The following is a 21,309-nucleotide window of genomic DNA, read 5'->3' as shown; positions in this document are numbered from 1 at the left end:
AAATTGTTTTGGGATAATGGAAGGGATCACAGTGGCAGTCTATTAATGAGTCATCATTGTTATAAACACGTGTTCCAGGAAGGAGACATTTTGCTCTACTGATCTCCTAAGCATCTTTATTCCCTTCTAAATGGAAGAAACACTTTTCTTGGTACACTTAAACTAAAACCAAACCAAACAAAACCAAACCTTAATTCATTCTGGTTATCTAAACCATTTCAAGTACTTACAATTTAAAAGATAAATTTAAATAAATTTAAAAGATAAACTTGGGGAACTTTTTCCAGTTTTTAATAAGATTGAGAAACCCCTGAGTCAATACACCAGTATATGGTGAAACATGTCCACATGGCTTTACAAATAAATGTTTATTATACCTCATAGCACATAAGACACAAGGACTAAACACAAACAGATAAACTCTAAAATAACAGTATCAAGTACAGTGAAACTGGGGAGTGTGCCCCTTATTCTTGTTGAATAACTTTCAAATAAAAACATAAAAAGACATAATTTAATTTTGTTTGATGGGCCTGAAAGCTTTTTGATTTTTTTAGACAAAGAACTCTATCTTTCCTCTTTTTAGATATTATCTCTCTTAGATGTTAGCCTGAAGTGTAAGCCAAGATAGCTCAGCGAATCAGTCTCTAGAAGATGACCAAAAAGAAAAATATCGACTTAGTTTCACAGCATCTTTAAATAATTTTGATCACTACTGTCTGAGAATCAGGAGTCTAATGATGAAAAATAAACATGATGTATTTGTACAAAGTTTCTGTGTGACTCAATATGGAGCTGCCATAAAGGAAGCCAAACAAAACTCTTTCAAGGGCAAAGGTAGCCATGGCTTGCTGTTTTTATCATAAAGGGAATATATCTGCATTGTTAAAAGTTTGGGAACTACTGAATACTGTGATGATCCTTTGATAGTGGATGGTAGATGATATTTTTTTATTCCCTATTTTTTTCTGTACAGTTTTACAGCAAGTAGCTTTCTTGTAGGAATGATATAGGGGAAAATAAAACAGAGTCACCATGGGGAAAACCCCTTCAATAATTAAAAGCATTTCCTGAAAGTCCCCTTGCAGAGCCTACCAATGGAGGAAATAAAATCTGACAGTTTTTCTGGTTGGTTTAGTGAAATTACTGAAGTCATGGCAAACAAAAAGGAGTTAACATTTGGACAAATCAATGAAACATGAGGTTAGATCATTTTCTCATCTTTGATAATACACTATGAAAATACATTATGAAAATAAGCCTTGCGTCATGCTCCAACAGGGTAGAGAAAATAAAATCTGATTAGAAGTGACTATGCTCTTGGGTATCCTTTCAATTTCTCTTTACAAATGATAGCTTCATGCACAGGAGATTCTTACCTGGTCCCTCTGAAAATCAGAAGAAAGTGGAATTTATGGAATATTCTCTGAAGCAATTCAAATGATAAAATTATTGATAGTTTTCAAAAGCTCTAAGGCATGGATATGACCCTTAGATGTTTCTTTACAGAAGCTTAAATGGAAAAAGATTAAAAAAAATGGAAAGTATGTGTTTGGCGTGTACATCTCCATTTGAAGTACAGCCTTGAGTTCCTACCATCTCACCCCTACAGATGACTCAGATGATTCTGTCAGCTGTAATTCCAGAAGCAAGGTAGGTGATTTCCATTTGAAACAAAAAGTATCCTCCTGACTTTTCACCTTATGTGTCAAGAGTTGTCCACGTGGTGATATTTGACAAATGACTAGGAGCCCTATTTGGAAGGGAATATATCAAGCTCACTCTCAACCTGTCCCATTGCTCAATCTTTATGTCTCTTACCTTTCTGAACCAGCAGTTGACTTCAAACTCCGAAAATTTTGACTGTCTAAATCCAAGCTGTAGCTCCGCCCACTTTCAGTTTTGGGAGTTGTAATTTCTCCTCTGGTTGCTGATCTGAACTTACTAAGAAGAAATCTGAAATTACATATACATATACATTTAAAAGTAAGATAACTAAGAAAGCATTTTAAAATATTTCTAGAATATAAGTTTTGGTTTCGGGTATATCTCTGTGGTAGAGCACATGCTTAACATACACAAGGCCTTGGGTTTGATTCCTCAGAACTAAAGAACCACACCCACACACACCCCACACACATAGAGTACACAATTCCTAGTACTTGTTTGAGACAGGCTCTCACTATGTAGTTGAGACTGACCTGGAACTCACTATGTAGTCCAGGCTGGGATTACAGGTGTGTGCCTCCGTGCCCAGCTCAGTACTTTTAACAGTAAGCAACTCTTCCTTAAAGGAGCACGGGGGCTTATGGGTTCTGAGGAGCTGCTAATGCCTCTGTAGAACAATGTCAAGGGAGGAGGTCATGATATTATCCTAGGACCATCCTACTTGATGGTAAGTCTGGCCTTTATTCTTGTTAAGCAGAAAATCACCTACTTTGAGAACTTACCACTGCCACGTGATAAGACAGTATCGTACTTTATTGTATTGTACAGGGAACTTGTACTCACCTTGGTCAGAGAGGGGATAATCTTCCAGGACACACAGAGGAAACAACTTGTTAGTCTGCCACTCCATTAGAGCAGTGACTGCCTTTTTAAATCCCTTGTCACATTCCTTGAGTCTAGAATGATGACTCGCACATACTAGAACCCAACCAACACTTATGGAGTGAGTCACTAAATTCACATGGTGGAAACCATCTTTATATCTTCCATGACATTTCTCCCTATGGAGTGTATCAGGTTGGATGAAATTTGATTGCATTCCCATTTCATTAAAGTGTTTGGAACTCAAAACTGTGGCTTTTCAGGAACTAAGATTCAAGTACTGATCCAGGATACTGAGTACTCCAAACATAGCTGTTTTCAAATACACTATCATAAAAAAGAGAGTGGGGTGAACCGGAAGGGGAAAAATAATTGAGATGTGTTATGTTCAGGTACCAATTCCCCACACTGAATATAATCATTATGTACTGCAAGCATGTACTAATAAAAATTAAGTAAAAAAAATGAAGCTATATATTTTGAGGGAATGGCATTGGGAGAGAGTGGTTCATATACTTTATATTCAGCAGTTTTCTAGGGTAAAATGGATTACAAAAGTAGTGGCAGAATCTGAATAGAATCTGCTAAGTTGTCTCTGCTTCCAAGAACCTTGGAAGAGTGTCATTATCAAAGTGTCAGAAGTTTCAATGTACTGGAAAATTACATTTTTGGTGAGAATAGCACTTAATATAATGTCAGTCTCTGCTGCTCTGAGAACCACCTTGTGGAGATATACACCTCTGCACATCTGCTTAAGGTGTCTGCTCTGTCAGGATTCATTTTTCTTCCCTTTTAATATCCTGAACCCCATCTGTTGAGCTCTGCATCAAATCCTACTTAAAATTTGATGTCTTTCTTGATGGCTTTGGTGCCCTCCCAAGCATTTATTTTCTAACCACTCATTTAGTACTTATTTCCTTATGACATCTCCTGTGATGTATTAACACCCTGCCTTGTTGAGAGAGGCTTTCAGTAGCTCATTTTATATTTTTGCACAATTCCTTTATACTTATTAACTTTTCGGTGTTAATATTTTATCCCCAACTGGATATTATATTTATTGAAGGCTGAGAACCACAGGTGCCACTTTTGAGTTTCGGCAGTATTAGTCTCATGCTATGACAGTTTGAATGGTGCAGGGTTTGTATAATTCGTTGTGCTGATGGGTTACTTATTGTGTCTCAGATCCAAGCCCTACTTAGCTCAGTAACATACTTTGTGATGCCTGTGCTAAGGTCTGCAAAATATAGCTCCTCGTGGCACTCCTAAGCTATGAATTACTATTTAGTCCAGCCCAGCCACTGATTGTTTTTGAGGAGTCAGTTACTGTTGGAGACAATACAAAAACAAATAAACCACAAGAGTGGCACTCAAAGAGCTGACAGTTAAGTATGGCTTTGCTTGTGTTTAGAGGATGTTACAGTGCAATGTGAGGGATGTTGCACAGGCGCAAGGCATCCTGAGAATCCTGAGAAGAGATAAATTGATTTAATGTGACGAGAAAGATCAATACTTATGATAGGACACTTGGAAGACTCTACATCATATTTCCTATTTAGCTCTGCTAATTAACGAAGATGTGTTTAGTCATGAGTGTTTGAGTGAGATGACATAAGCATTTCATTCCCATAATTCAGGACACTAAAAAAAGGCCCAGATTTTTTTAGAGCCAGATAGAAACAAAGACAAAGTGTGGGGCTGCCTGTGAAGCAGCAGTTTACCTTTTGGTCCTTGTAGTCTGCATTTGGGGTGCAGTTCTTCTGCCTCAATGGAACCCGTTTTTCCCCAGTTCTTCAGTACCCTCTTGCATCTTGCTTTCCTGTGTATTTCCCATTGCTATTTTTAATACTTTACACATGTATTTGCTTCCTGAATTAGCTTGAGGTGGCCAAATATGTTTTTTCCTTAAAGAATTCTTAATTTTAAACATAGAATATAATATTTTAATCTCAAGAAATACATCTTTGATTTGGGGATTTCATATATCAGCATTCAGGTTGGAGGGGAGGGGAACTGACATTCTACAACAAAAGCAGTAATAGACAACGACCTTGAAGTGAACCCTTCTATCTAGAAGTAATGGGAACAACTTGGTGCAAGAACAGACTTGTCAAATGAAAAGAGATCTCTTGCATGCACAGGTCACCGGGGACCTTTATTTATCTAAGACTGAAAGTAATTAAAACTGCACCTCCTGAGAGGAATGATAAAGTGTTTCTGACTTCCTTTGGGTCACTAAAGTGAAATTCAATTTCAAAGACTGTAGTCTTTATTTCACAGGTGTCTGGAATAAAGACTAAAACGTCCCTCAGAGAGGCTGAGTCTTACCCTTTTCTCTTGGGACCACCATGGCTGGCCTTCTGCCCAACAGAAGGTGAAGTGTCTGATTTTTCTGCATCCTGGCAGGTTTGCTCTTGGCTTTGTACCTCTTCGGATCCTCATTAAAAACAATGAGAAGACAAATTTATATATACAATGGCCAGAAATGAAAGCAAATTTATATTCTCCATTCACTTTTCTAAATTATCAGGGAACAAAATAATTGTACTTTCTTAGGTACACAGCTATTTCTAATTTATGGAATGTTCCAGAGTTAACTAAAGACTAAAATCAGGACTTCTGAGTAGGAGACTTGCTGAGATAAGCTTTCTAAGAAACAGTGCAGTGGAGAAATGAACACATTATTCCTCCACAGATATTTTTAGAGTGAGGGAGCCAGGGTTCTTGAGAGCTCCAAATCCCTAGGGACTAAGTTCCAGTATGAGATTATAGAAATTATGTCTTGACCTCAGAGCACATAAACCAGGCTTCCTGAGAGAGTGGGCATCTAGATACATACATACCTGGTGACTTGAGAGACAGTCCATATACTGAAGGGCATAGAGTTTTGAGTGAAGGAATAGGCCATAACTTACTGCTTAATTCTTACTTTACTCCACTTCTCCTTTTGTAGCATCAGACCTGATGTTATCCTTGTGTAATAGTGCTTCCTTGCAAGTGCCACACATACATAGTACTAGAATCAGATTTAAACATCCTGGCCCTTCCTGCTAGACTTAAAAACAAAGGCAGGAATCTCCTATCTAGGAGTAGGATAAAAGATGCTTTTTCTACCTTTACTATACTATATATGAGAAATATGCCCCCAAACACAAATTTCACTCAATATTTAATCAAATAAATTATAGTTTAAATGAACCAGAAAGCATTCTCATTGTGAGTGTTATTTGCATTTAGTGCTGGTATAATTCTCCATCGACTAAAACTGTACTATGTATTTCAGGTCATTTATCATCTCTGGCTCCTGTCCACTAAGTGCTGTAACTCACTGTAGGCATTGTGACAAGAAAAGTTTCTTTGGATTTCCAAATGCTCCCATTTTGGGAATGGGATGTAGTGCACAATATCAATGCTTAGATGAGATTAAAGGATTAGAAAAAGTACAAATTTAAAAGAAATTTGTAAAAAAACAAACTTACTGAAAAATCAAGAATTTCTTTCACAATGTGAATCATTTAATTAATTGCTTTTATGATACGTTTTAAACATTTAGCAAAATACTAGATGCGCATTCAGAAAAAGAACTGTGATGAAGATAAAAGTCTTTTTTGAAAATCTCTGTGTGTCACATATATGGAAAATCACTAAAATTTTATTTTCTATTAACCTCTTCTTTCCTTATATGAATTGCAGACTAAGATCTCATACTACCAAGTTGTGAGGTGACCAAAGGGATTCAGAAAATTCAGGTGTACTTATTTGCTACAAAACATAAGGGAATAATTTAGCCTGCAAAAAATGAAGATCAGAAGAGTTTTGAAACCAAATAATTACCTGGACTTCTTCTTAAGATTGACTGTCGGACAACATCAGTGCCCAGAACATTGACTTGCTTGAAACGCTTTGCCTTTTCTTCATAAAACCATTCTCCAGTTATAATCCTTAGCTGCCTACTCAAGGGAAGAAGAGAGTATTGAAATTCAAATATTTATCTGCATGATTAATTCTTAAAAATTCCTAATTAAGTAAATAATAGCCAGTTATTTATAGAGTTATCTCTGAAGTATTTTATGATGATAATTATATTTACTATATATTACATAAATTTAACAAAATTTACTATATTCTATCTGCTAGGTAACTGCTAATTGTTCTTCATACTTTGTCTACTTTATTCCACATATCAATCTTGTGTGAGCATTATGATTCCCATTTTATGGATGAGAAAACTTTGATCTACAACAACAAAATGACAAGCCTCACATCACACAGCTGATAAGTAATAGAGCCAGTACTCTATTCCAAGTAGTCTGGCCTAGGGTTCAAGTTCTCTACCCCTGCCGTAGCAGGTAAAAGGTCTTCAATGCAAGCAATCAGGAGCAACTGAAAGTTCCAAATGATAGAGGGGCCAAAACCAATATTTACTTTAGAAAAATTCCTTGCTGTAACATGAACACTGGACTAGAGAATGAGACAAAGACAGGTTGACCATTACAGTAGTCCAGAAGAAAGGGAATAGGACTCATACTAGGGCAATGGTAAGAAGAACATAGGATGAGACCAGTCTAAAATGGAGGTGACAGAAGTATCTGTATTTGCAAGAAAATAAATGTTAACTTTAGAAAGGATCTTTGAATAGTCCTCTCCATCTTCTAAGCTACCTGCAATGGATACATGAAATCTCCTTCATCCCTCATTCTTGAAATGGCTATACTTTCTCTTTGTTTATACTTCTTCTGTAACCTATAGCACTGATAGTGAATCTTTGAAAGACCAGTGAACAAACTGCAACCCAAAACCCACTTATTTATCACAACGTGCCAACACTGCAATTAAACCTGAATACGGAGGTTTCAGTTTAGAAAGAAGAACTCATACATTAACATCCTCTGTCTTAAAAGAAAAACAAATACACCCATGCCATAGGTTTGCCACCTCGGACCTATAGCATTTTAAACTTTATTTTATAGACTTATCTCTGCCCAGACTCATATATTGACTGGGTGCTAAGCTCCTCAGCAGCTGATCTTTGCCTGATTCATCTTTTACTCCTAATTTCTAGAAGGGTATTTTTTATAGACTATACTCTCAAATAATCTTTTTAACATATTATCTTGCTTTTATATCTTCACAATCTTCATTACTACCAGTGGCATGAAGGCAGAAATCTTGCCTCTTTTTTGCCCCATCTCTAGGAACAGTACTTGGCACTGTTCTCAGTAAATATTTGTGGAATGACTTGCAATATATGGAATTCAATCTATAATACCTGCACTTACAGCAAAGATTTTAGCAACCACACAAGTCACTCAGTAGTCTAAATATATTTCTAATTAAAAATGAAGAAATGTTTTTAGTAAATAGGTCCTGTCCTCAGAATGGAAAATAGGCCTGTATGAATGGGGTAAAGGGTTTGTGGAGGATGATAGTGGAAAATGAGGTTGAAAGATAAGTTTGGGGCCATGTAATGATCAGCCTTGAATGCTACAGTAAGGGACTAGAATGTCACTCTATGCAGAACTCTGGCAGTTTTTCCGAAGTTAACTGGATGATAAATCTCTGGAGAAATACATGGAGAAGGGAGAAATCAGAAGAAAGAAGGCCAATGAGGAAGTTATTGAAATTGACAAGATATAAAATGATGAAGGTATAAATCAGGTTATCATGGGGATGAGGAATTAAAAATATGGCATAGATTTTTGGATCATTGAGAATGAGAATTAACAATTAGTTATGTCTGCTATACTGAGAAAATCAACTATGAGTCAAATAGAGAATGAAGCAAGTTATCTATGAAATACAGTTCCACATTTGAGAAAACAATGAAAATGTTAACTTCAGAAAACGTATTCACTGAAAGGTAAGAACATAGAATTTCACCGCACATTTATTTCCAGATGTCTAGATCATCTATTGAGAAGCATAAACTTTTGGGTGATCTAATTAACAATTTAAAATATACTTATAGACTGTGTCAAAGCTAAGATCTAATTTACCCAATCAAAAGCTTTAATAGGTTAAATTATTAATGAATGTGTCCTTAAGTGATCTTAGACATATATATGAGTATTTAGTTTGGAAATTCAGATGATAATTGTGATATTCTAAAGGTGTCTCCTCAAGATTACTTTAAATCAAACACTAATGTAGGTGCTGACATAATTAGACTTTGCAGATGGAACTAGGTTACTAATTAGTTAACCTTATAACACTGAGATTATCCTGGATTATTTTCATGGACTCAAAGTGATCACATGAGCCTTTAAAAACAAAAGAAGAGTCTCTAATCATGTCTTTCATTGTGCTCCCCATCTCTGTAGTTATCTGGGAAATTATTTCTGTTTTGATAGATGGTCTTTATCCGAACTTGATAAAGGCTACCTATGAAAAACCAACAGCCAACAATTAAATGGCCCAAAACTGAAAACCTTCATGTTAAAATCAGAAACAAGACAGGGATGTCCACTATCACCACTCCTGTTCAACGTAGTGCTGGAAACATTAGCCATAGCAATTAGACAGGAGGAAGAAATTAAAGCAATAAAGATAGGAAAGGAAGAAATTAAACTGTCATTATTTGTTTACAATATGATACGCTACATAGAAGACCCAAAAAACTCTGCCAAAGTCTTTTAGACTTAATTGACACATTCAGCAGTGTAGCTGGATACAAGGTCAATGCTTAAACATCAATAGCCTTCTTGTACACAAATAACAGACTCACTGAGAGAGAAGTTAGGGAAACAATTCCTTTCACAATAGCATCCAAAAAAATGAATCAATCTTTCAAAGGAAGCAAAAGGCTTCTACACTGAAAACTACAGCACTTTGAAAAAAGAGATAGAAGAGAATATAAGAAAATGGAAAGATACCCCTTACTCCTGGATAGGAAGAATCAACATAGTGGAAATGGCCGTACTACCAAAACTGCTACACAGATTCAATGCAATTCTGATTGAAATTCCAACAGTATATTTCACAGAACTATAGAAAATAATCCAAAAATTCATTTGGAACCAGAAGAGACCTAGAATAGCAAAAGCCATTCTAGGCAACAGAGACATGGCAGGGGGTATCACAATCCCCAAATTGAAACTATACTACAAAGATACTATGATAAAAATAACATGGTCCTGGCAAAGAAAAAGACATGAGGATCAATGGAATAGATTGGAAAATACAGAAACAACTCCAGACATACTCAGCTTCCTCATTTTGACAAAGGAGCCAACCATCTTCACTGGAGGAAAGGTAGCCTCTTCAATAAATTGTGTTGGAAAAACTGGATCTCAACCTGCCAAAGATTAAAACTAGACCCTTATCTTTCACCATAAACTAAACTAAAATCAAAGTGGATTAAAGATCTAAATATTAAAACAGAAACACTAAACATGTTGGAAGATAAAGTTAGGCAGAACCCTCAAAGTCATTGGGATAGGAAAAGACTTTATGAACAAATCTTCAGTAGCAGGGGAACTAGCAAAAAGAATTAACAACTGGGATCTCATCTTATTAAAAAGCTTCTGCACTGCAAAAGAAACCACTAACAGAGCTAAGAGACAACCTACAATGTGTGAAAAAAATTTTACCAGCTGCTTCCTAGACAGAGGACTATTATCTAGAATATATAAAGAACTCAAAAAAAATCAGGCCCCCCAATGTAAAGACTGATTCAAAAATGGACATCTGAAATGCACAGACATTTCTCAGACAAAGAAGTAAAAATAGCAAATAAATATATGAAAAAATGTTCCACATCACTGGTCACTTGAGAGATGCAGATGAAAACATAATTCCACCTCACCACACAAAGAATGGCTGCTATCAAGAAATCAACCAATAACAAATGTTGGCAGGGATGTGGGGAGAATGGAACCCTTCTCCATTGTTGGTGGGAGTGCAGACTGGTGGAACCACTATGGAAATCAATATGGAGATACCTCAAAGAAATAGGAGTACAAGCCTGGTGTGCTGGCTCACGCCTGTAATCCCAACACTTGGGAGGCTGAGGCAGGATTGCTGTGAGTTCGAGACCAGCCTGGGCTGTATAGTGAGTTCCAGGTCAGTCTCAACTACATAGTGACACCCTGTCTCAAAAAAACAAAAAACAAAACAAAAAACTAGGAGTACAGGTCCCATTTGACCCAGCTATTCCTCTGCTGGGTAACTTTCCAAAAGAATTAAAAGAATCATATCACAGTGATATATGTGCACCCATGTTTATACTGGCAGTTTGTAATAGCTAACACTTGGAAACAGCCCAATTGCCCACAGTTGGAGACTGGATAAAGAAGATGTGTTTTTCTATAAAATGAAGTACTATTCAGCCATAAAGAATGAGAAACTAGAGTCATTCATAGGAAAATGGATGCACATTGAGGCCATACTCTTAAGTGAAATAAATAAGACACACATGTGTAAAGACTGAATGGTTTCCTCTGGTATGAAAAACGTCAAGTGTAAATAAGATCCAAATTGTATTACAGACAATGTGAAATAGAAAGAAAAGGGCTAAAGGTGTAGGGGAAATGGGAAGGGTAGGAGAAAGGAAATAAGGGACAAGAAAAAAATATGAGCAAAGGAGAAAATGGAAACAAAGTCTTTGTAAATAGGGGAGTGGGGAGGGGATGAAGGAAGGGAAGGGGTATGGTTAAAAAATGAGAACCAAGACCTGTCATGCAAAGGTACGAGATGCCAGTGATGAATATGACTGTACTGTATACCTAAAATGTGCCAATAAACTCAATGAGAAAAAAAGTAAGGAAAAAGCAGACACTGAACAGTGCCTAGAAGTGACACCGCAGAATGGGAAGTCCAAGTGCAAACATGAGAAAGACTTGACATTCTGAGAAGACTCTAAGATGTAGAGTTCTACAGGTGAGGATTGGAGATAGAAGCATCTGGGAGATAAGAGTAGCTTGCAGGTAACAGCTGACAAGAAATGGGACCTCATCTCCACAGTCACAAGGAACTGCAGTCTGCATACAAGAATGAGCTTCAAAACAGATTCTTTCCAGAGCTTCTTTATGACAGCTCAACCAGCTGGTACCTTGATTTTAGCCTCATAAAACCTCAAGTAGAGAAACAAGCCAATTCAGCTTAGATTTCCAAACTACAGAATTATGAGACAATGAATTTGTGGTAAGCTGCTAAATTCTGATAATTTGTTAAGACAGCAATAACAACTACTATGATAATTAAACAGAAATATAATTGTTTCAGTAGTCAGCTCAGGAAAGACTTCTGCGTGTTATAACATAAATAAGGAAAATTTAGAAGCACAATAAGGCAGAGGTAGTCACACTGTGGCCTGTGGATCAAATTCACCCACCACCTCTTCTGTATGGCACACATGCTAGGAATGATTTTTCCATTTTTAAATGCCTGAAAAAAACCCAAAGACTATTTCATGACATATGAAAATTAAATAAATTCAAAATTCAGTGTTTATAAATAAAGCATTATTGAAAGAAATTCATACCCAGTTGTTCATATGTTGTCTCTGGCTGCTTGTGTGCTATACATGCAGATTTGAATATTTGCAGACCACATGGCCCATAAAATCCAAAGTATTTACTGTCTAGTGTTTTATTAATAGAAGAAAAGTCTATGAACTTCTGCAATAAGGCAGTGTTTATAGAGAATGGAACAAGAACAAGAAGAAAATTAGAGCTCAGTGTTTCAAAACCACCCAATAGTGATACAGCAAGGTCTTAGCTCGTGTGTGTGTGTGTGTGTGTGTGTGTGTGTGTGTGTGTGTCCTTGGGATATGGGATGCAGCGGCTAGCACACTGAAAGCAGTTTCGTGTATGACACCAGGTAGTGGAATATGCCCAGTCTACATGGCTCACAAAGTGAACCTCCATATCACCTTTCCCACATACATCTAAAACTGCCAACACCTAGCACATATAAGCTCTTCCCAGAAGTGTTAATCATTACCTTTGGCTATTTTTGTGAGAACAACTATATACCTTGTATTTGCTCAACTCAGATATGCCCTTGAGTCATTTATCATTTCAGAGCTAAAACACCTGAACAGTCTCTTGGAATTCTGTCTTTGTCACCTTCTTGTGTCCTGGAGGCAGGCATAAGACTTGTGGAAGAACAGGAAATTAATACTGAGCACATGCCAGGCACCGAGTAATGTCTTAAGAAGTTCATGTATGACATTTCTAATACTCAATATGAATCACAAAGTAGCTATTATTCTTCTCAGTTCACATAAAAGGAAACTAAAGCTCACATGGGTCAAATAAACCCCAAAGTTATAAAGGTGTTAAGGCCGAGATAGGATTGATACTGAAAGTCCATAGTCTTTACACTTGGTAACATCTTCAGAAAAGAACTCATACTTGAAAGCTATAATAAGCTTTGAGGAGGGGATGAAACCTGTGGAAGCCATGGGATATTGAATAACGTACAATATTTCATATGCTTGTTGTGCACATGTGTGTGTGTATGTGTGTGTGTGTGTGTTGGGGGCAGAGTGGAAGGAATAAAGAAGTGGTGAAAAATGATACAAAATAGATGATACCCACTACAAAATTTAAATCTGAAAAAGAAGTTTAAATCTGTCTGCCATATCATCTGGTATTTGAAAAGCTCAAGGCTCGAAATAGACTCTATTTCCTCTAAGTGGTATTCTGAAGAATGAGTTTATCTGAAATTACAGGGAATTACACTCATTATTTGTGAATAATAATTACTAAACATTCAGAATTTGCTAGCCCCTTATTTTATTCAATGTTTAACTCCTGAGATTTCAAAAATTCATGTGGAAATATACAAAAGTGAGGTCAAGTTCTTTTTAGGCTTTTAGAAAGAAAATAAGTAATCTTATCCTAAAAAAGAATAGTGACCCAAAGCTTCATTTTATTCCTTTACTCTTAACTACTAGAGACATCTGAGATAAGATGGATTGTTTAGATATGTTGTGATACTGGTTTCTTTCTTTTATAAGGAAACGAGCTGCAAGGAATAATCAAAATATATGGTAAATGTTTAAATTAAAAATATATTGCTGTAAAAGACATTAATTCCTCTCAAAATATTCCCCTGTGCTTCAAACACACTTATTCCATAATGCTTGCCACTTTCAGAAGCAGTTCTGGAAGTCCTCTTGTGAGTGTTTCCATGAGCTGTGATAAAAAATATGGTGAAGGCTGCATCAGAGTACCATCCAATGAAAAGCAGGTTTCTAAAACACTATAGTTGGTCCTCACCTAGTTTATTCACTGAATCGGACACCATGCAACTTCTGGCTATTCCCCAAAGTCAAAATAACCATGAAAAATAAATGTTTTTAATTGATTCAGGACATCTAGGCAGGCACAACTGGTTTATGTAGATACTATAGTACTATTCCTTCAGTGAACAAATGCCAAAAAATTTGGGAACTCTTGCATATAATTGATAAGTGACGCAAAGCAGCATGCCAAGGCACTTAAAACAGCTTCTTACTATTCTAAAATATTCTGGGTCATTATGGGATTATTTTCACATGAATCTCTCCATTGTAGCTATATTATGTAATTTTGCTAAACTAAGGAATGACTTTGAAATGGCTATGTATCTGCTGTCAATATTCATCAGATTGAAGATCACCAGGCACCCACCTATGTTTGAACAAGTTGAAAATCTTGCTCATTGCATTTTAGGAAAACAAGCATCACAAGAGCCATGTGGAGTCTTGGTAGGAGGGCACTTGAAAGGATTTACTACAGGATTTGAATTTATGATAGGTAATTTTAGGAATAGTTCAAGGGATTAGGGAATTTTTTTCTAGACTACATCAGTGATGTAAAAAAGTAGGAACAATTCTATGACTGATATCTCAATAAATTTAATTTAGAAGGAGGGAAGATTAGAACAAGGCTAAAGTTGTTAATGCTAGCTAAAAAGGAGGGTGTTTGGTAATTTTTGGCTTAAACATCTACTTTTCATGTGCCTATTCTTAGCAAGATTAGGAGGTGTTTTCTGTTTTGTCCTACTTTACTGTGGTTGTAGAATGATCTTGTGGGGGTACCAGTGCTCTGAGATTTTATGTAAAAGAACACTATGGCCTAACTCTGTGTGGCAGCTCACAATGCTAACACCTACTCATAAGTGTTGGAACACTTACCAGATGCAGAGATTTCTTTTTATCTCCTGCACTTTCTCTGTGTATGTTCTAGCCATTGGTTCTATCTTTTCTCCAGTTTTGTGACAGACACTCTTAGATTTCACCTGTTCCATTTATGTCTCATCTCTTGCAAAAGTCATTAATAATTCATCAAAAATAAAAATATCAGGGTATTCTTCATGTTATAAGAAAGACAAGGATTGAATGCTTTCCTCTTATATATGGTAACATAAAAAGTACATGACTTGAAGGTAGAAGAGGAATTACTATATTACCAGTGATTGGAAAGTGTTCTAGGGGAGAGAAAAGGGTAACAAGGGTAGAAAAATGGACATTGTTAATACATGCATGTATGTAAACATCACAGTAAGTTCCATTAATTTGTCCAATTAGCATGTGTTGATGAATACAGTAATAGTTTTTTTTTAAATACAAAGACTCATAAGGAGAGCATTATGAATGTTACAACATGACATGAATACAAGATCAGCTCATCAATACCATATTGGAGGCCCCCCAATTTTGGTTCCCTCTTATGTCACTTTTATCTTTTGAGTCTTTCCGTTTTCATTTGGATGATAATTAGAAAATATAATCATTATGACTTTGTGTTAGATGGCAACTGTCTCAACTAACATAATCATGTGGAGTTTTATAGATCTTATTAGTATAGCAAAATGAACTACTAGGCTGTGCCAATTTCCCTTTCATTTTATTTCTATAGAGTTAGTTTTCAAACTAGACCAACAGTAACTAACTTGTTAGAATCAGAAGGTCAGAGAAAATGTCAGGGACCACTCAGCTCTTTATATTAGATCACTTCCCTCCATCAGTCCTCTTGCTGTAATCATTTCAGTGCTTCAGAAATAAAATCTCTTTGCTTTTAACCAATCCCAGGTAAATGACAATAAAGGTTGTTCTTCCAACTGATTAAAGAATGACTCACTTTCTGACTCATCTCATCTCTTAGAGGTCAGAGTGAGAACTTCAATTTTATGATCTATTAAACACGGAGACAGCCAGTGGGGCTGCTACATTCTCTCCTAACAAACAAAGGGTGTTTACTGCCAATAAAATATTATTCATGCATCATTCTGGAAAACCACTCCATGAATACCAAACAAGATACATTTAATACTAACATGTAGTTCTAGTTTCTGTGTTCATATGGAATAATGGCCTGAATACCAGAGAAGTAGTATACTCTCCGTTTCAGATTGAAAATTGGTCACGGATTTTGATATATTCAATTAAACATTGATGATATAAATTTCCAGCTGTTGCACAAGGATCTGACCATAGATAAGTTGTTGTTACAAATATATAAGAACCACACATTGAAAGCTGTATTCTCCTTAGTATGCTTTAAGGCAGAATTTCTTTTATGCATGAAATAGTAATTTAATAAACTATTTTTCTTTCTTAAACTATGAAGTGATTAAGACTAGTCTACATTTTATTCAGACTTCCATCCTTAGCTACTTGTATACCATCAGGTTATCAATAAATATGTAGGAGTATGGACAGGTCCATTGGTAGATCAATTAGATAAGTGGATGGTTGGGTTTATTAAATAATTATTGTTTCACCACTAAAAGGAGTACAACTGATTCAGAAGTTCTGTATTAATGCATTAACATGTCCCAAAGAATTTTCAATTTGTTATCATTTCTTCTTATACATCTGACAATAATTTGTCTTATAGTTAGATTTTTCTGCAGAAGCTAGAAATTTACTTTGTTCAGAGGGCAAAGCATGTGGCATGGTTATGTTTTAAAAACTCTATGTTCCCGACAGAAAAAATACCCTGGATATTTTTTACATTTGTCCCACCAGCTCAAGACTAAAATGCTTTATGTAAGAGCTATTTATTAATCCTTTCATCTTTGCATTCATTTTCTTATTCACGAATGGGTCTATCTATTCGTTTAATACATATTCATTAGTACTTGCCATAGGCATTCTTCTAGGCATTAGAACCACTGCTGTGAATAATAAAGATAAAAGCACTTGCCCTCATGTTTAGAAAGCTTATATTCTAATGGAGTAATAAAAACAATAAATAAGATAAATAAGTAAAATAATGCCATGTAAGATCTAAGCAGAAAAACACAGAACATTCAACATATTAAAAGTTAATTTCTTATTAATAGAGCCTAAAGATAACCTGATAAGATTTAGAAGGAAGTTCTCAGTGAATTAGACCTTCATTTACCATGTATTAACTACTAGATGAGTTGGTGGTAAAGAAAAAAAATAATAATAAGCCACTTGGATCTTCTACTGAATAAAATGCTTGAGTACTAACAATTTGTATTGCTAAATTAAATAAAATCCTCTTCCCATAATTAAGCTTTTAAGACATAGTGCTTAGTTATTATTGTCTGAGTAAACAAGGGTCCAGGGGTTAAAGAAGTTGTACATAAATGGAATAAAAATGGAAATAAATACAAACTAAGACTCAAATAAAATAGTCATTCATAAGAATTGGAGAAGTAGGTATTGATAATTTTCCCATCAGTCCTTTGACTTTCCAGTTGGAATGTCAACTACTTATAAAAATTTTCATCTCTTCTTAATAGTCCTAAAATGTCAAACCTTATCTTGGCACAGTCTGTTGGAAAAAGAGGTGGGTGAAGAAATAAACAAACTCAAAAACTTTGATACTCATTCAAGCTCTAACTAACATAAATCGTGAGTCATAGTGTTCTTATTTCCACTATTTATAAAATACAAAACTAATTGTATCTTTTACTTAATAAGTATGTTATGAGATCCTGAAAGATTATTCTTTGTGACCCATAAACAGATCAGCTATTATGGGGAATGAGTGCCCATTTCTGAAATTTGTTCAATTTCTGACTTACTGTATTCATGAATAGGCAATGACCTAGCCTATTTGCCTCCCAGAACAAAAATGTATATTCTCAGTGCATACTGAAATCTCACTAACTGTTACCATTTTTCATATACTTTGGCCATCAGTCAAATGCTACCGGCTTTATAGGAAGAGATATAGGACAAAACTAAGAGAAAAAACGAACAATCTAAACAATCCCAATAAGGACTCACTCAAACAATAGAGATGTATTTCATAGACTTTAAAGTAATAAAGTAACAAATAATTTATTGAAAAAAGTATAAGAAAAGAATAAGGTTAGCAGAGAGTTAGAAAGTACAACAGAAACAAAAGAAAATTCCCAAACTGAAAAACACAATTGATTTTAAGAATTAGATACATGAGGGCCGGGGATTTAGCTCAGTGGTTCTGCTGCCTGCCTCAGAAGTGCATGGCTCTGTGTTAGACCCCTGTTACAAAAAAAAAAAAAAAAATCAAATACATGAGTTTAAATGACAAATCAGATATAATAAAAAAAATTTCATGAATTTGAAGACAGACCAGATAGAAACATAGAAATTGAATTCAGTGTTGGTATAAAATGATAGAAAAGCCAGAATGGAGAATGAGAATTATGTGAAAGATGTTGACTATGACTAAGACATACAACTGGGTTACCCGGAGTAAAGGAGAGATATAAAAGAGGAAAAGAATTCCTGAAGAGGAGATATTGTTTGAGAAATGTTCACATATGACAAAAGGCATCAAGGCACAGATCTAATATGCTTTAGAAATCTCAAATGGGTAAATACAAAAAAATTGAACTAAGACATTCCATACTAACCGCTAAAACTTAATAGAGAAGGCATAGATATTAAAATAATCAAAAATATTACCTTCAAATGAGCAGCAGCATACTGATAGTTTCCCTAACAAAAATGCTAGAAGCCAGAAGCCAATGGAATTTTCAACTTACTGAATGTTAAAACCCTTCAACCTAATATTTAATAACCAGTGAGTATTTTGGAAAACAGAATGGAGGTTCCTCAATAACTAAATAATACATGAAACAGAGATGCTCTATGATCTAGCTGTCCCATTAGTAGGCATATACCCAAAAGAAAAGTAAGTATGTGGAAGAGATCTTTGTACTCCCATGACAATTATAGCAGTATATACAATATCCAAGAAACAGAAACAAGAGTGTTCACAAGGTGGTGAATGGATAAGGAAAATGTAGTGCATATACACAATGAAATACTATTCAACCATAATCAATGAAAGTCTATCATTTATGACAACATGGATGGAACTAGAGATTGTAATGGGAAGTAATCCAGGCACAGAAAGACAAGTACTGCATGACCTCACTCATAATTGGAGTCTAAAAAGTTGATCTCATAGAAGTTGAGAGAGAGTTGCTAGAAGCTGGGAGAGTAGTGGGGATAGATGGCAGGGAAAGACTGATCAGTTTGTACTAAGCTATAGTTTGATAGGGGCAAGATATTCTTACATTCTGAGATGCTATTGCACAGTAAGGTGATTATAGAAAACAACAATGCACTGTGTCTTTCACAAGTTACAAGAAAGTATTTTGAATGTTTTCACCATAAAAAATGACAGTCGAGGAAATAGATATGTTGAACCATTTACGTCATTTATACATGTATCAAAACATTACATGATACCTTATTAATGCGTACAATTGTTAAGTTTCTATGTATCATTTAAAATAAATTTAAGGTAAATTTAAAAGTAAAGAGAATAACCAATGAAAATATTCCTGAAAATTAAGAGTGACATAAAGCCACACTAAGGAAAACAACAACTGAAGGTATTCATCACTAGCAGAACTACACTAAAGGAAATATTAAAGGATACCTTGAAGGCAAAAAAAAAAATCCAAATGGAGGCATAGAGATATAGCCAAGAATATGGAACAATGAAAAGGGTAACAATGTAGTAGATCTAAAAATGCAAGGCAAACATAATCAGAACTAAAAGGCTAAGTAGAATATTCACAATCATGAGTTAAAATCCTTCTGCTAATATCAATGGCAGGTAGATTATAAGTCTAATGGTAAAACAATAAGTTACTGAGGATCATATAAGAGAAAACTTCCATGATTTGGGGGTTAGGGAAAATTTTCTTTAATAGGATACAGACAAAATCCTACTAATCATGTGGGAAAGATGAAAAAATTGAACTACTAATATAGAGTTCCTGCTCATAAAAGGCACTGCTAAGAAAGTGAAAAGCCAAGTTAGAAGGCAGGAAAAGATATCTGCAACACAGGTATTCGGCACAAGTTGTATACTGAATATATAAAGGACTCCTTCAAGTCACTAAAAAGTTATTGTAAAACCTACATGTCAAAAATTTCACTAGTGTTTTTTCTCCCATATCTGGTAGAGGATATTTGCCATTGATGGGAAGAAAGCACTCAAATCAATTTTGTTATGTGGAACAAAGAATTGAAGATGATTACTTAAGTAAATCAAAATAATATATCCAAAATAATAATGGAAGAAATTAAGTGGTTCATTTCTTTAGAGCTGCTCATTTCAACCCAGTATAAAAAAATAGTATAAATTGCTCTATTTAGGGTCACCTCTATGAAGGAATACAGGGAAAATAACATTGGTTAAATAATGTAGACCATTGAATATAGAAGTCTTCAACAGAATACTCCTTGTTCAAAGAAGTTGGAAATGGAAGGTCATGCCTATTATCACACTATTCTATTTCCTTTTCCTCCCAAGAGGGCCTCTTAATACCTGTAACAGGATAAGTTAGTGAAGGGAAAAGGCAAACTGAACTAAACTAAATTAAACAAGCTATAGTGATGCCAACATCTCCTACCTCAACCACAGGAAAGACAGCTGAACACTAAGTTGTTTTGGAATGAGATTGTGAGGCACTTTCCAGAATAGTGGAGACAAATAGATGTTGGGAAGAGAAAACATACCAGTTGATTCAGAGATTTCTCCAGAGGATAGGAGTATGGTAGGCCCCGGTAGTAGAAAAGACTAAATCATGTTTAGATTCTAGGTCAAATTAGAAAGTAATGGCCTCAATACGCATTCTCTTAAGTGAAATATAAATAACACATACGTGTAAATACTGAATAGTTTCTCAGGTGTGAAAAACCAAAAGTGTAAATAAGATCCAAATTGTATAGCTGAAAATGTGAAATAGGAAGAAAAGGGCTAAAGATGTAGGGGAAGAGGGATGGGTAGGGGAAAGGAAATAAGGGACAAGAAAAAGCATGTGAAAAGGAAAAAATGGAATCAAAGTCTTTATAAATAGGGGAGGTGGAGGGGGTCAGGGAAGGACAGGCGTATGGGGAAAAAAATGAGAACCGAGATCTGTCATGTAAGGGTACACAATCCCAATGATGAATGTAACTGTCTGTATACCTAAAGTGTACCAATAAACTCAATGGAAAAAAATTAGAAATCAATGATCTTGACGTATATTCAAGTTAGCAGAGTGAAATCCCTGCCCCTTACACACTCACAGGCTAAACGCTGTGGGGAACAAGAAGTTTCTGTCCCTGTGCCCTTTCTCAGGAAAAGGTAGGTTTGAAGAGAGGAAATTTGGTGAATACTTCAGCTATGTTCCTCAACTGATGTAAAGAGCAGGCTGCACATGTGATGCTCATCTTGACAGCCACTTTCAAGTGTGTAAAAATATCTCAGGGGGATTGTCTGTGCCTTCAGAGAAGCCATGTGGACCAACACTACTCTCTGTTTTGAATCTTTGAATCAGACTCTCTCTCTCTCTCTCTCTCTC

General features: G+C 35.5%; 1 protein-coding gene across 3 annotated transcripts in view; it reads right to left on the bottom strand.

Moving 5' to 3' along the window:
• Positions 1 to 21,309, bottom strand: part of Sytl5 (synaptotagmin like 5) — a 232,509-nt gene that overhangs the window by 56,255 nt on the left and 154,945 nt on the right. For all 3 annotated transcript variants that reach the window (XM_033760417.1, XM_033760419.1, XM_033760418.1), the window contains 3 exons: positions 6,385 to 6,500; positions 4,879 to 4,987; positions 1,822 to 1,956 (listed from right to left, as the gene is read on the bottom strand). In XM_033760417.1, coding sequence (XP_033616308.1) covers positions 1,822 to 1,956; positions 4,879 to 4,987; positions 6,385 to 6,500 — 360 coding nt within the window. The remainder of the gene's footprint in view (positions 1 to 1,821; positions 1,957 to 4,878; positions 4,988 to 6,384; positions 6,501 to 21,309) is intronic.

This window comes from Fukomys damarensis, unplaced genomic scaffold (genome assembly GCF_012274545.1).
Source record: "Fukomys damarensis isolate Sample0158 unplaced genomic scaffold, DMR_v1.0_HiC HiC_scaffold_39, whole genome shotgun sequence".
NCBI classification, from domain to species: Eukaryota; Metazoa; Chordata; class Mammalia; order Rodentia; family Bathyergidae; genus Fukomys; species Fukomys damarensis.
Note: the sequence above shows the minus strand (reverse complement) of the source record. Positions and strands in the feature narration are given on the sequence as shown.